This window comes from Solanum stenotomum, unplaced genomic scaffold (genome assembly GCF_019186545.1).
Source record: "Solanum stenotomum isolate F172 unplaced genomic scaffold, ASM1918654v1 scaffold11069, whole genome shotgun sequence".
Taxonomy (NCBI): domain Eukaryota; kingdom Viridiplantae; phylum Streptophyta; class Magnoliopsida; order Solanales; family Solanaceae; genus Solanum; species Solanum stenotomum.
This window is the reverse complement of record NW_026021380.1, coordinates 80019-93098: the sequence shown is the minus strand read 5'-3', so window position 1 is coordinate 93098 and position 13080 is coordinate 80019. Positions and strand designations below refer to the sequence as shown.

The 13080-nt window shown below is 30.8% G+C and overlaps 2 protein-coding genes across 2 annotated transcripts; one reads left to right on the top strand and one right to left on the bottom strand.

Moving 5' to 3' along the window:
- Positions 1 to 860: 860 nt before the first annotated feature.
- On the top strand, positions 861 to 3796 carry LOC125849830 (uncharacterized). The gene is made up of 2 exons (XM_049529798.1): positions 861 to 1152; positions 3168 to 3796. Exons 1-2 carry the CDS (start codon positions 913 to 915, stop codon positions 3579 to 3581), a joined length of 654 nt encoding a protein of 217 aa, XP_049385755.1. The 5' UTR covers positions 861 to 912; the 3' UTR covers positions 3582 to 3796.
- A 164-nt stretch (positions 3797 to 3960) lies between these two features.
- On the bottom strand, positions 3961 to 5975 carry LOC125849823 (WAT1-related protein At1g68170-like). The gene is made up of 7 exons (XM_049529791.1): positions 5772 to 5975; positions 5395 to 5457; positions 5154 to 5270; positions 4794 to 5046; positions 4549 to 4704; positions 4292 to 4443; positions 3961 to 4214 (listed from the first exon to the last, which is right to left on the bottom strand). Exons 1-7 carry the CDS (start codon positions 5942 to 5944, stop codon positions 3989 to 3991), a joined length of 1140 nt encoding a protein of 379 aa, XP_049385748.1. The 5' UTR covers positions 5945 to 5975; the 3' UTR covers positions 3961 to 3988.
- Between the last annotated feature and the right edge of the window lie 7105 nt (positions 5976 to 13080).

Genomic DNA, 13080 nt, shown 5'->3' with positions numbered 1-13080 from the left:
ATATGGAACACAAATTCAAACATACATCTTGTACTTTGAACATTTCAATTATTTTGAACAATAAAAAAAGTCTCAAACAATCAAATCAATTAATATGAAATAGAAAGAGTACAATTTTTGGTGTAACATTAGAGAACTATCCCTATGTTCATTTGTTTTAAATCATGTTTTACTTCAAAAAAATCAATTTGATTAATTTTTGAAGTTAAATTAAATTAATCTTTTAAATATAAAATTTAGACACTCAAAATTACATAAAAAAAATTATAGAGAGAAGTATCAAAGACACCTTTAAATTTGACACAAATTATTAGTTTCATCCCTGAACTATCGACAGCCTTAAAAACACCTCTTTACTTGATTAATTGAAGCTAAATACACCCCAATCTCGCAACATAAGTGAAATACAACCCTAAATTCTCATCAACTTTAGGGGTGTTTTCGACACTTTTCTTGTTTTTTATTAAGAACTTCATGCTGCTGCAAGAGTTTGAGATCACTTGTTATGTCATGTTGCATATCGGGAGTGTATCTAAGTTTCATTAGTCAAGTAGATGAGTTTTTTAAGGCAGTTAATAATTTATGGATTAAACTAATAATTCACTCCAATTTTAGATGTGATTTTGATACTTGTCTTTTTTTATAAATTATAATTTCTTTTATGTATATAATTAACAAAATACCTTATATAGTTTGACTCTGAAAAAAACGAATTAAAGTAATGAGAAAATAGTAGGGTATTATATTTGTTTCCTTTTGAAATAAAATGGTAATCAAATATAAAAAGGAAATAAAATCCCACTTTCCTTCCCGCCATCTATATAAAATCTCTCTCTTCCTATTCATTCCTCATTCTCTCTACTCTCTTCCTCTCCAAAAATAAAAAACCCTTGAAAAAAAAAAGGGGAAAAAATGGGAGCTTGTGCAACGAAGCCAAAGGATTTGAAAGGAGATGCACCGGAAACCGCACCGGAAAATGTTCCGGCGACGGAAATCGCCACCAAAGATGCGGCGGAAGTAGCCGTCGCCGCCAAGGATGTGGTGGTTGTGGCGGAGGAAGAAGTGAAGAAGGAAATAGAGGGCGATGCTGCTGCTGCTGCTGATGATGACGATGCTGAAAAACGCCGATCTCTATCTAACTTGTTCAAGGAGGTAAATTTATTTTTTCAAATTTTTTATTTTATATTTATTTTTCTGGACTAATATTATTTATTTGTAGTAGAAATTTTAATGTGTTTTTTTGTCTGTTCTCCCTATTTATTCTGTTAAAAAAATTATTTTGCTTTGAAGCTGTTGTATATTCTTACGATTAGCTTTACATTTTGGGATGAGAGATGGAGAGGATTACAAAACAGAGAATATTAAAGTCACCTACGAAGAAACGAGGAATAAAAAAAAAATTGAATTTGGTTCAAATACTCAATCAACTAACTATTCGCAGTTGAAACATAAAAATTTCCTTGAATAATATAGTTCATTCTCTTCCTATTTTTTATATAGGAAATAAACAATTTTTTTAAAAAAAAAAGAATCTTTATGATAGTTTACGAATTATGTCAAGGTAAAAGAAATTGAACATATTTTTTTCTTTAAAAAATGTATTTTTGCTTCTAAGTTTATCTTCTTTTTATGTGTACTACTTGATAATGTTATTTGATTGTTGATAATTCATCTTATTGACTATAAGAAAGCAATAAAAGTCAGATTAATATTTTTTATTATTGATTGTTGATAATAATGGATTATGTTATTGTGGAAGGTATATGTAATTAAGAAAGTCATAAACGTCACTTCTAAACCTAATGAATGTTATTAAATTATACCAACATGTAATTATTTTTGGGACATGAAGTTGTACTATCATCATAATTATATATGGTCCATCTCTTTATTGTTTAAATTACTATTTTTGTTGGTATCCTTTTATCTTTCCTTAAAGATACCCTTAATCCTGAAATCAAAACATCACTTTTTTTATGGTGGAGTGGTATGTATATCGTCATCGTTTATTAAAGGTCTTATCTTTGAATCACTTTAGTTGTGCAATTGCCTTTGTTAGGAAACACCTTACTCCTCAATGACTTCCTGATGCGAATTTGGATTTAATTGGACTTTAATATGGATATTGAACACCGAGTGAGAAAACAAAAAAAAATTGTTGTTAAATTTGTTTATTCTTTGATTTGCCTAGCTGGAACTGAGATAATGTAGTGGAAGTATAGACTAATTGCTATATTTGTGGTCTAAAAGAATCTTGGTAATGATGTTTTGTTTGGATTGTGAGTTGTTGACAACCAAACATGGTCTTGCTTTCTTGGTAATGAATGGACCACTAATTTGTTTTCTTCTCCTTTGTTTTATCTACTCATGTTCTTATAGTCTTGTCTGCCTTTTTGTTTCATTGGTTTTCATGTAGTACTAGGTTAACTCTTTTTTCCCTTTTCCCTTTTTTGCGACTCTTTAATTTCAGATTTTCCGCTTAACATGTTTAAGATCATAATATTCAAAAGTTTTCTTTATTTGTATAAATTTTGTGTCGAGTCAAAATCATACAAACAAATTAAAACAAGGGAGTACTAATATAGCTTCAAGAACTACAAAAAGGAAGAGAAAAGTTACTATAGATTCTCCTGCTCCTGTTTGTATTTTTTCCTTTTGAAGGGGAAAGAAAATAAAAGTGGGAAATCTTCATCTTGATAGAAAACAAAGAAAATATTTCATTTTCCCTCTGCATACTAGCGTTTGATCGTAGATTTTGAACATTTATCTTCAAAGGCGATGAAATTTGACTCAAAATTTGATCTTTTAATATTTTCGCTTGCTCAAACCAGTTTTTGGGACTTCCTCTCACAAAACTTCAAGCTTTTTATCCTAGTAAAATACATCTCCAAACATAACTTCAGGTTCCAAAAACCATAACTTTGAAAACTCAAATTTTTTAAGTTTCAAGTTTCAACTTCAAAATCTATGGCCAGAACGGGAGTTAAAGTAACTGCCAAATATGGTACCATGGCAACATGGAAAGAATGTAGTCATGTTTTTAGTTCACAATAGGTACCATTTTAAGTATGGTAGTTTTGCTACAAAGAACAACAAGGGTTGCATTGAATTGATATACCTTGTTAGTGTTTGAGTAGCTTATGATATGTTCCATCTATTTGTTGCAGAACGAAGAATGTAAGGGATTGGAGCAAGTAAACGAGGAGGCATCCCAGATCACACCATCAGAAGCTAAGCCAGAAGAAGTTGAGAAGGTTGTTGATGCTCCTGTTACATCGGAGATAGTAAAAGCACTAGAAGTGGCCTCAATTACTGCTGAGGCTCCCAAGGTGGAGCCTTCCGAGGAGAAGAAGATAGATGAAGTGAAATCAGAACCTAAGACTCCTGCTGAGAAGAATGTAGAGGAAGTAAAATCAGCAGCAGAGACTCCTGCTGTAGAGGAAGTAAAACCGGCAGTAGAGACTCCTGCAGAGAAGAAGATAGAAGAGGCTCCAGCTGCAACAGTTGCTCCAACTCACGTGGAGACGAAAGCAGAAGATGCTCCAAAGGTAACTGTAGTAGAAGAAAAGAAGTCGAGCTAGTCTTGGTAGTGATAATTTGAACCATAATGTGAAAGATTTTGAAGAACGAAACTATGCTTCCTTAGTAGTTGCTTGAAGATTGCATGGTGAAAAACGCGTGGAAATGATTTTTTTTGTTGATTGGGAAAGTTGTGATGAGAAAAGATTTAATCTTTTATTTGTTTATTGTCATATACTCGTCGTTGTTTTGAGTTCTATTACACTCATTATATTTTCATCTTGTTCATTATTGGCATGTTTAAACATACTATTATCATTAGCTTCTTGCAATACAAGTTAATATGGTTTCCACAACTTGTCTTGTTCTTTATTCACTGATTTACAAGTTCTTAAGTTCTATTTGAATTAAATCAGTAAAAGTGGAACTAAAATAAACATTTATCGATATATGAGTTGGTTTCTTCTGCTTATGGTTCTTGATGAGCTGCAGTCGATGTTGGACTAATTATATCATCAGTTTTGAATTCTGGGACTACTGCAGCAGTAGCCTGATTTATACCAGTATATGAGATGATCTCAATGACTCCATTGTCGTTACGTTTCAAGGCTTCAGCTGCAGCTACTGTCTTCTCTTTGGCTGTCCCCCATAACATAATGTATAAGCCAATAACGATGAATACTGATCCTATTAAGCTGTCATCATAAGAAGACATTGTTAGTTCTTGATCGAAATTTAACTGAAATTGAACAGTCATGAGGTAGATTCTAACCTTCCAAGGTGCAACTCCTCGGGAAGGACAATCGTACCAACTATGGCTACAAAGATAAGTGCTAACGGATAGAATGATGAGACATAGAGAGGCCCTTTTTGTTTTGTGCACCATGCTACTACGGTCACTCCTAATCCCGAAGAAACAATGCCCTGAAACAATGCTTATATAAGAATCAACTATAGTGGTAAGAGTTCAACACATGATGCTCGGATTTTGCATCCCCTAGCCTCTGGAAATTGGATAGAGGGACGTACAGAATAAGCAGGAGTGAAAAGTCTGATGTTCCAGCCAAGTTTCCAGGGAGATGAGTCCCTTTCTCTAATAAAAGCATATATCCCTGCTTGGATAGCCCCACAAAAACACATTAAGGCAGTGTTTGAGTACATAGGGTACCTCTGCCTCATCCTCCCCTGTTGTCAAGAATATAGTACATTGTTATCAACAAATTTCAGAGAAATAACTTCTCCGTCATACCACGCGCACACACACACACACCTACCTGAAAGATCAACCATGATGCATAAGAAGCACAACTCAAAAATGCAAGTATTGAGCCCCAAATATCATTGTAAGTTGCTTGTTGTGCTGTTGTTGCTGTGGCATTACTAGTATGAAGCAAATGGATATTCATAGATGGTAATGGGATCTTCATTCCTTTATAAAGATTCAGTATCAATGCTCCTCCAATGCCTAATAAAGTTCCAAACAACTTTGCTTGTCCTGCTAATCTATGTATGTCCAATCTTTCCATCCTGTCAATATCGTGTCCAAAAATAATTGTTTGATCACATCATCAAATCATATTTGACGTAACAGAAACTCGAACTCACAATCTTAGAATTAAAAGTAGATTACTGACCCTACAAGTACAGCCATAATCAATGTAACTGCAGGAGTGAGGTTAGACATAGCTGATGAAAATGTTGCTGTTGTGAAAATTAAACTCTCTGCATATAAGTTGCTTCCAAGTGCTGCCCTGTAAAATAAATATTGTGTTTTTTTTAGAAGTACTTGGAATTTATTTGCTTATATTTGAATATTTTTTTACTATATAGTAACATAATTGAAAATGATTTCATTATTTTAGCTGTGATTCTCACCCCAATAATCCATTAATGACACCTTGTAACAGTATTGTCCAAGTTAATCTTGGTCTTTTTTTTCTGCGTGCAAAAAAAAAAAATATAAACAAGCTAATATTGATTAAACTAATAATAAATTCCTACTTATATATAGGATTACTGTGAATTATGACATTATATATAGTCATGATATGTACTATGTATCAAACAACTTTATCTGATCAAGGGCCGAGGCACAAGGGTCCTGATACTATTCAGGTGCAAAGAACCTTAGAGAAGTAAACACTCGAACGTGAAAACAAGAGTTCTTGCACTTAACATTGTTACATGTCAAATGAGTCAAATGTAACAATTAACAAATTCTAAAAATTAACACAAAAAATTATAAAATTAACCTTTCCATAATGAAAGCAAGAGGAACCATGAAAGCAGTAGCAAAAACCAATCTGTAAAAGACCATAATTTGTACTTTCATTCCATCAGCAACAGCAACTTTGTAGAAAATATTAACACTTCCAGATGCAATTTGACTTAGCACCATTAAAATAATTGTTTTCATAATTGCCATAATATAATTTTATCTTCAATAAGAGAGAATGAAAGTATAATTAAAAAAACACAAACTTTTTTTGTGCTTATAATTCTTCCTTTCACTCTCTCTTTATTGGTTTAATTAAAATCAATTAACATGCTCATGTATTTATACTACATAATATTATATATATTCACCATACTTTTTATGTTGGTAGAAAAAAGGTAATCACATGTCCCACCTATATATAGTTCACTTATCTTGTTAAAATATCAAATGAACAAGGGGTCACTTTCATTAAGTTTGGCCCTAACCTTAATTTAGGTAACTCAACAAAGGTTAAATATTACTGCCCCATTTCTTTTTAGTTGTCATAGTTTCCTTTTTAAGACTAGTCAAACGATATGAATTTAACTAACATTTTTAAGATGTATTTTCTCATCTTATTGATATGAAAAAGGTTAGCAATTTATAGTACTTTCTGTATAGTTTTTGAATATCTAAAATTTTGTTTTAAAATATAAAATTAATGTAATCTAATTTAACTTTAAAAAATAGTCAAGTTGATTCTCAAAAAGTGCAACATAAGAAACGAAGGGATATAGTTTTGGACCAAACAAAGAGTTTTATGTCTCGAATCACTAATCAATTTAGTTCTTACAATTGCATGTGTTAAGTTATAACACATTTGTACGTGCATGATCTTTTGTCTTTATGCATCGGAGATCACTAGTCTAACTAATTCGAATTGGTAGAGTGTAAAGCTTATTAAAAGAAAAAGTGTTTGTTCTTATGGCTCGAATTCAAGATTTTTATTGATTAAAGATTGTTTAGTCTAATAATATTAGTTTAATTATAAGGTTGATCATTCAGGTTATTTAATTAGAATGAGATTGATCACATGCAACATAATTAATTTAAGACTATATATGTGAATATAACGAAAGTGACGTAATTATAAGAATAACAAGAGATTACATTATATAGTATATAATTGAGTAAATACACGAACTTTTAACGACTATAGTTAATATTGTGTCAATGTGCCATGCTATAAGGGCACAAAGAGTTTAATTACTTTAGTATTGCAAGCTTGAGGCAATAACTCACTTTTTAAGTTTTTATAGAAAGAAGATAACGAGATATGAGGAAAAGAACCAACTATATATGGTTACGATGAAGTTGTAAATATTCGTTTATTTTTAATTAGAGATTTCGGATTTGAGCTCTGTTGGATATGAGGACAAAAACCAACCAAGGTCATGATGAAGTCGTTAATATTTCTTCATTCTTAATTAGATATCTTTAATTTGGGCTTTGTTGGATATGAAGACAAGAACCAACCGATGTAAATATTCCTTCATGTTTAATTAGAGATTTTGAATTGATGAACCATGTTGTATATATGAGAACAAGAACTAAACAGGGTTATAATGAAGTCATAAATATTCCATTTATAATTAGAGATGTCGAATTTGACCTCTGTTGGATATGAAAACAAGAATCAACTAGGGTTACGATTGAGTCGTAAATAGTTATTCATTCTTAATTAATTAGAGATCTTGAATTCGAGCTTTGTTGGATAAAAGGACAAGAACTAATAAGGATTACATGAAGTCATAAATATCCTTTCATTCTTAATTAGAGATCTTAAATTTGAACTAGGTTGGATATGAGGACAAGAACCAATCAGGGTTATGATGAAGTCGTAAATATTCCTTCATTCGTAATTAGAGATCTCGCTAATTTAAATTTTACTGGACATGAGGACAAGAATCAATTAGGGTTATGATGAAGTCATAAATATTCTTTCATTCTTAATTAGAGATCTCGAATTCGAGCTCTACTGAATATAATTTTTTTAGAAAACATCTTACCCCTAAAACAAAACTTACAAAACTTTCTGAGCGAATCTGAATCTAATCAGACCCTAATATAAGTATCGGCTATCCCTCCCAAAATAAAGTAGACAAGAAAGAGTTAGCGTGACATCTATCTCTAAGCATGTATGATGGTAGGTATATATGGAGTCCATTAATTGTTGGAAGAAATAACCTTTATATAGAATTGTTAAGTTGTAAAAATTTGCAAATTTTTTAATTGTAGATTACTTTATGGTTATATATTTGTTTTGTTGGGTCAATATCAATTTATTGTTATGATAATAATACATAAAATACAAGTAAGTTCCACTCATAGAACAAGTTCATGTGATCACTCAATTTGTTGGTTTTAATTAGTGATAAGTTGTTTAAGTTTGTTGACCTTAAAATGTCGAGTTATTTTTTGATGACGAATTTTTTTTTACTATTCTAAGGAATTGTATTTTCTGAGATATTAACGTATCGTTCAATGATGTAAAATATAATTTTGTGACTTTCTTAATATGGACATAGTTTGCCAAAAATAAAAGAAGGGGATTCATGTTCAGACGGAAGAGATTATTTGTACCATATGAAAGAATTATATTAAAGAATAAATAGTTACTATTATTGTTGACTAATGAATTTTTTTTAAATTCTGTGTATTTGAATATTTGTAATAGCAATTTATAAAAGGTAATGGAAATATGTGATTATTAATGCAGCGCTTAAGATATTTCTATATCTTTTTGATGAACTGTGATTTGTTTATATGGTAAGATAGTATATAAAATAAAAAATATTTTGTTACTTTTCACAACTTGTATAATTTTCATGTTTATGAAAAAATAAAATACAACTTAAAAAATTTAAATTTTATGTTCAAATAAAACTTTTAACTTTATATCAATCTAATATTATATCATGTGTCCAAACTTCCCCTAATTATGGTTCTTTGATTAGTTCAATTTGACTTGTTTGGATTGTGAGCAACTTATAGTTGTTGTTTTTTTACTATTATAGAAAGATGAAGAAGTAAAAATATTATTATCATGATAAGTTGGCTTTTATTACAACTTTAAATAAAGTAGTTGTAACATGTGGAGTTGTTAGCATATTTTTCCTTTGTTTGACAAAACAATAAAGTCATATTTTATTTATTCCACATTTGTCGTACATAGAGATGTATGATTTTACTAAACTTGTGGTATGATTGATCAAAGTTTGATAAATGACATGTAGAAATCGGAGTCTCAATCGATAGACATCGCTTTTACTCAAAAAAAAAATCCTCAAAAAAGAAAGCAATAAGTCAGTCTACACAAGGACTAACAAAATTGAAACAACAAAATTTTTGAGTCATCTTAATGGATTCAGAAATCAGTGATCTGGTCTTAATCGAAGTCAATTGACTCACATAGAAAATGAAATTCGTTTTTATCATTTGTGAATTAAAGCGCGGATTAGTGCATGTTCGCTTGATTCGGTCATAGTCTCATCTGATACGCAGTCAAAGCCTATATTTATTAGATAAAACAAAAAGGGTATGGTAATAACCTTACTCCACAAATTGCACACTTTATTCATTCACAGTGGAGTCTGACTAAATTTGAATTTGCATCGAAAAAGTCTCACATTAAACTCAAGACCTCTGATTAAAAAAAAAAATTAACTACTTACTACTCTGCCATAATTCTTGTTGATAATGTATCTTTATTAAATATTGACATAGAAGAACAATTAGACGATAAAAAATTGTCTATAACAGTATATTGCTCTATTAAATTGTATGAATTTACGATGATCTTCAAGTACTACTGCAACAACAATAACATTAGATTTTGTCAAATCTTTTATCATAATTAGAATTATCTTTTTGGGTAAAAAAAATATCTCGTCATAAATTTCTATATTTGGTTAGGTGTGTCAAAAATGAACCCAAATATAGGTAATTCATTCAATCCGTTCAAAATTTGAAGGATTGAACTCAAGATAATTTGAATTAAGTTCAATCTCAACTCATTCAAACCTTAACTCATTTTAAGAGAATAGTCAATTGAGCCCATGATTAGGATTTTTAAATTTTTCAAAACAGTGTTCTCTTTTTTTTTACAAAATAAATGTTTTTGACCTTCTAACAACAAAAATTTTCACAATTCAAAAGCTGAGGTCATGATAACACACCGATATCCCCCAAAATAGTGTGTAAGCCGAAAAAAAAATCGATCCAAATCTAAAATTAAATTAACCGATTAAATAAAACAATGTTTTTTAAAAAAAATGATTTGATTTTAAATTTCAAAAAAATAGATAATATTTCATTATATATATATGTGCAATATATCATTTTTTATAAACATTTTGTATAATCTTTAATCAACATTTATTTTTGGTATTTACTTATATCTAATGACTTTAGGCCTTAAGCTCATTTCTTAAAATTGAGACATGAAGCAAAATCAATTTATGTAAAAAAAAAAAAATTTAAAGAAATGAGACTTTTATCTGAACTTATTTTTATGAAAAAAAATTCTAATAAACTTTATTCACCTAATTATAACTTATAGAGGGGCTTTTAAAATATAACAAGTCATGTTCCCAAATTTTAGAATTGATAAGCAACTAGGGATACTAATTCTGATTATGCATTTTACTTTAATCAGTTATATTTTTGTTAATTAAGCTACCACTTTCTCCTCATTGTTAACTATACTCACATTAATCCCTCTTATTCTTGGTTAGCTTATATTAATATATAACAAGATAATTAGGAAATAGACCTAACTCAATCAATGTAAATGGAGAGATTAGGTTTTATGTTCACCTTTTTCATTTGTTCACTTTTTGAATTTTAATCATATATAATCAAAGTTTACACCTATATGCAGAAACAAATTTCAGATAATAATATTTGAAGTGTCAAACTTTCAAACTAAACTTCAGGAAAAAAAAAAGACTCAGGTTTGATGGTTGGACCACGACAAACCTACTTCAAACTTTAGACACACATTTTTTAGGAGAAATGGTCTGGTGAACCCTTATACTTGTATCAGTTTGTATTCTAAATCCTTCTACTTGCACCTTTGTCATCTGAACCCTTAAACTCAATTAAAATGAGACTTTTAAGCCCCTCCAACCATGTGTGTAGCTCACTCTCCTTTATTTAATTGACATGTCATATCCACGTCAGATATATTAATGCCACATCATAATTATTTCATAACTATTTTTTAAAATTATTAACCAAAATTATTTAATAAAATGTAAAATAATAACATTTTAATTTATTATTGGCATTTCTAATTCTCCCTATTTCACGACCAAACATCGCCGGCGTCGTCGCCATTTTTGCCGGCGAAATCACATATACTTTCTCCCTCACCCATCTTAATCTCCGCCGCACACCATCACTATTTTTCTTTTCTCCTCCAACCTCCACAGTAACAACAACCTAAACCACCGCAAAACCAGATCTGGCCACCGCACAACCAGATCTGGCCAAGCTTTTCGTAATCCTCACACCCCAAATTGCTTACAAATACAATTTCACACCAACCTATGCCGTGAAACTCGTTGAAATCTACCCATTATAGTTTCTCCCCTTCCTATTGTTTCATGGCCCAAACCATCGCCGCCGCCGTCATTGTTGCCGGCGAAACCACTCATATTCCTTCCTTTACCTGCCTTCATCTCCACCACACGTCACGACCATTTTCCTTTCCTTCTCCAACCTCACAAAACCAACAGCCAACACACCAGATCTAGCCGAAAAATAGATTTTGGAAAAAAAGAAAAAAAGGGTTGGGCAAGGAATGAATATAGCTGAAAATGAGGTGTAATGGGTGAAGAAGAAGGAGTGTTTTAATTAATGGTTTAAAAAAAATATTTTTTATAATTTTAAATATTTTTAAAGTAAAAATGCTCCTCACTCGCCTTAATAGGCGTGTAGTTACACACTTTTGCCAACTCAGACATCTTACTGCCACATAAGCCTGGTCAACGGTCAAAGGGGTTTGTTAAATTGTGTTTTATTGAGTTTAAGGGTCCAGATGACAAAGGTGTAAGTAGAAGGGTTCAAAATACAAACTGATACAAGTATAAGGGTCCACCAGACCATTTCGCCTATTTTTTATATTCAATGTTTTTTTTTTCATTTGTGTATCACAAAAAGTTAATACAAACGATATTTGTGTATTTATTTTAGAAGTGATATAATGTGTATTTGTGTATCTATGTTTTATTTCAAACATAATATGTGTATATATGTGCAAGATTGGGAGAAAGAGGAGAGAATCGAGTGAGATTTGAAGGAGAGATGAGATTGTATGTAAGTATATCTGTGTATCTCAATTTTAGTTGAGATACATGTTATACCGGAGATACCATGCTCGTCTCTCTCCTCTATCTCTCTTGATCTCGTTCATCTCTCTCCTCTCTAAACTAAGCTATGGACTACAATTAGGCAAACTATAGTTATTATTCATAAGTATGGTCCAAATTATAGTTATTTGAGAAAATTCCTCTAAAAACTTAGGAAAAATTACATAAATACATATCTTATTTTACCATAATCTCTAAAATTATCTACCATTTAAAAAAAATTACAAAAATCTCCTTTCAGATACATCCATGTCCCCTCTTGACTACATCCCTATTTCTTTCAGATACATTCCTCCCCTTTCTGATACATTCATCCCCCTCCTGGATACATCTGTATCCCCTTTCAGATACATCCCTCTCATTAAGTAATGCATTATTTGCAATACATGAGCTATGTATCCGAGATCCTATAATTTTAAGGGATTTTGTAATTTGTAAAAGAGTAGGAATAAAATGTAGTAGTAATTTTTTGAAAAAATTACAGAAATCTCACCTTTTAATTTACTTATTACCATTATCCCCTATAAGTTTTACAAATCTCCAAAATCCCTCATTTTCGCGCATCAAATTAGTGTATCTCGCGTATCAGATTAGTGTATCATGTATAAAATGTACATTAGATTAGTGTATCATGTATAAAATATAATGTATCTTACTTAACGATTTAATGTATCAGTGCTTATATTATTGTATCTGTTTGAGGGATTTCTGTAATTATAAACTTTTTAAGGGATATATTATAATTTTGCCTTAAAAGTATGTGATTTCTGTAATTTGCCCTAATTATTTGTGCACTTGGCCCTACAAGAAATGTACTTAAGGCCCATACTTCACATGCCCATAACTCAAAAGCCCAATATATAAAGTCTAAAAGCCCAAATATAACGCCCAAAGAAATGTATAAGGTCAAGCGTCAAACATGGTCCGATG

Bases quoted from the DNA above. Each gene is read 5' to 3' on its own strand.
- LOC125849823 (XM_049529791.1), bottom strand. From the start codon at position 5,944: ATGGCAATTATGAAAACAATTATTTTAATGGTGCTAAGTCAAATTGCA. The intron at 4,705-4,793 runs GTAGGTGTGTGT...TCTTGACAACAG, and splicing joins CATCATGGTTGATCTTTCAG to GGGAGGATGAGGCAGAGGTA. The intron at 4,215-4,291 runs GTTAGAATCTAC...TTATGATGACAG, and splicing joins GAGGAGTTGCACCTTGGAAG to CTTAATAGGATCAGTATTCA.
- LOC125849830 (XM_049529798.1), top strand. From the start codon at position 913: ATGGGAGCTTGTGCAACGAAGCCAAAGGATTTGAAAGGAGATGCACCG. The intron at 1,153-3,167 runs GTAAATTTATTT...TATTTGTTGCAG, and splicing joins TATCTAACTTGTTCAAGGAG to AACGAAGAATGTAAGGGATT.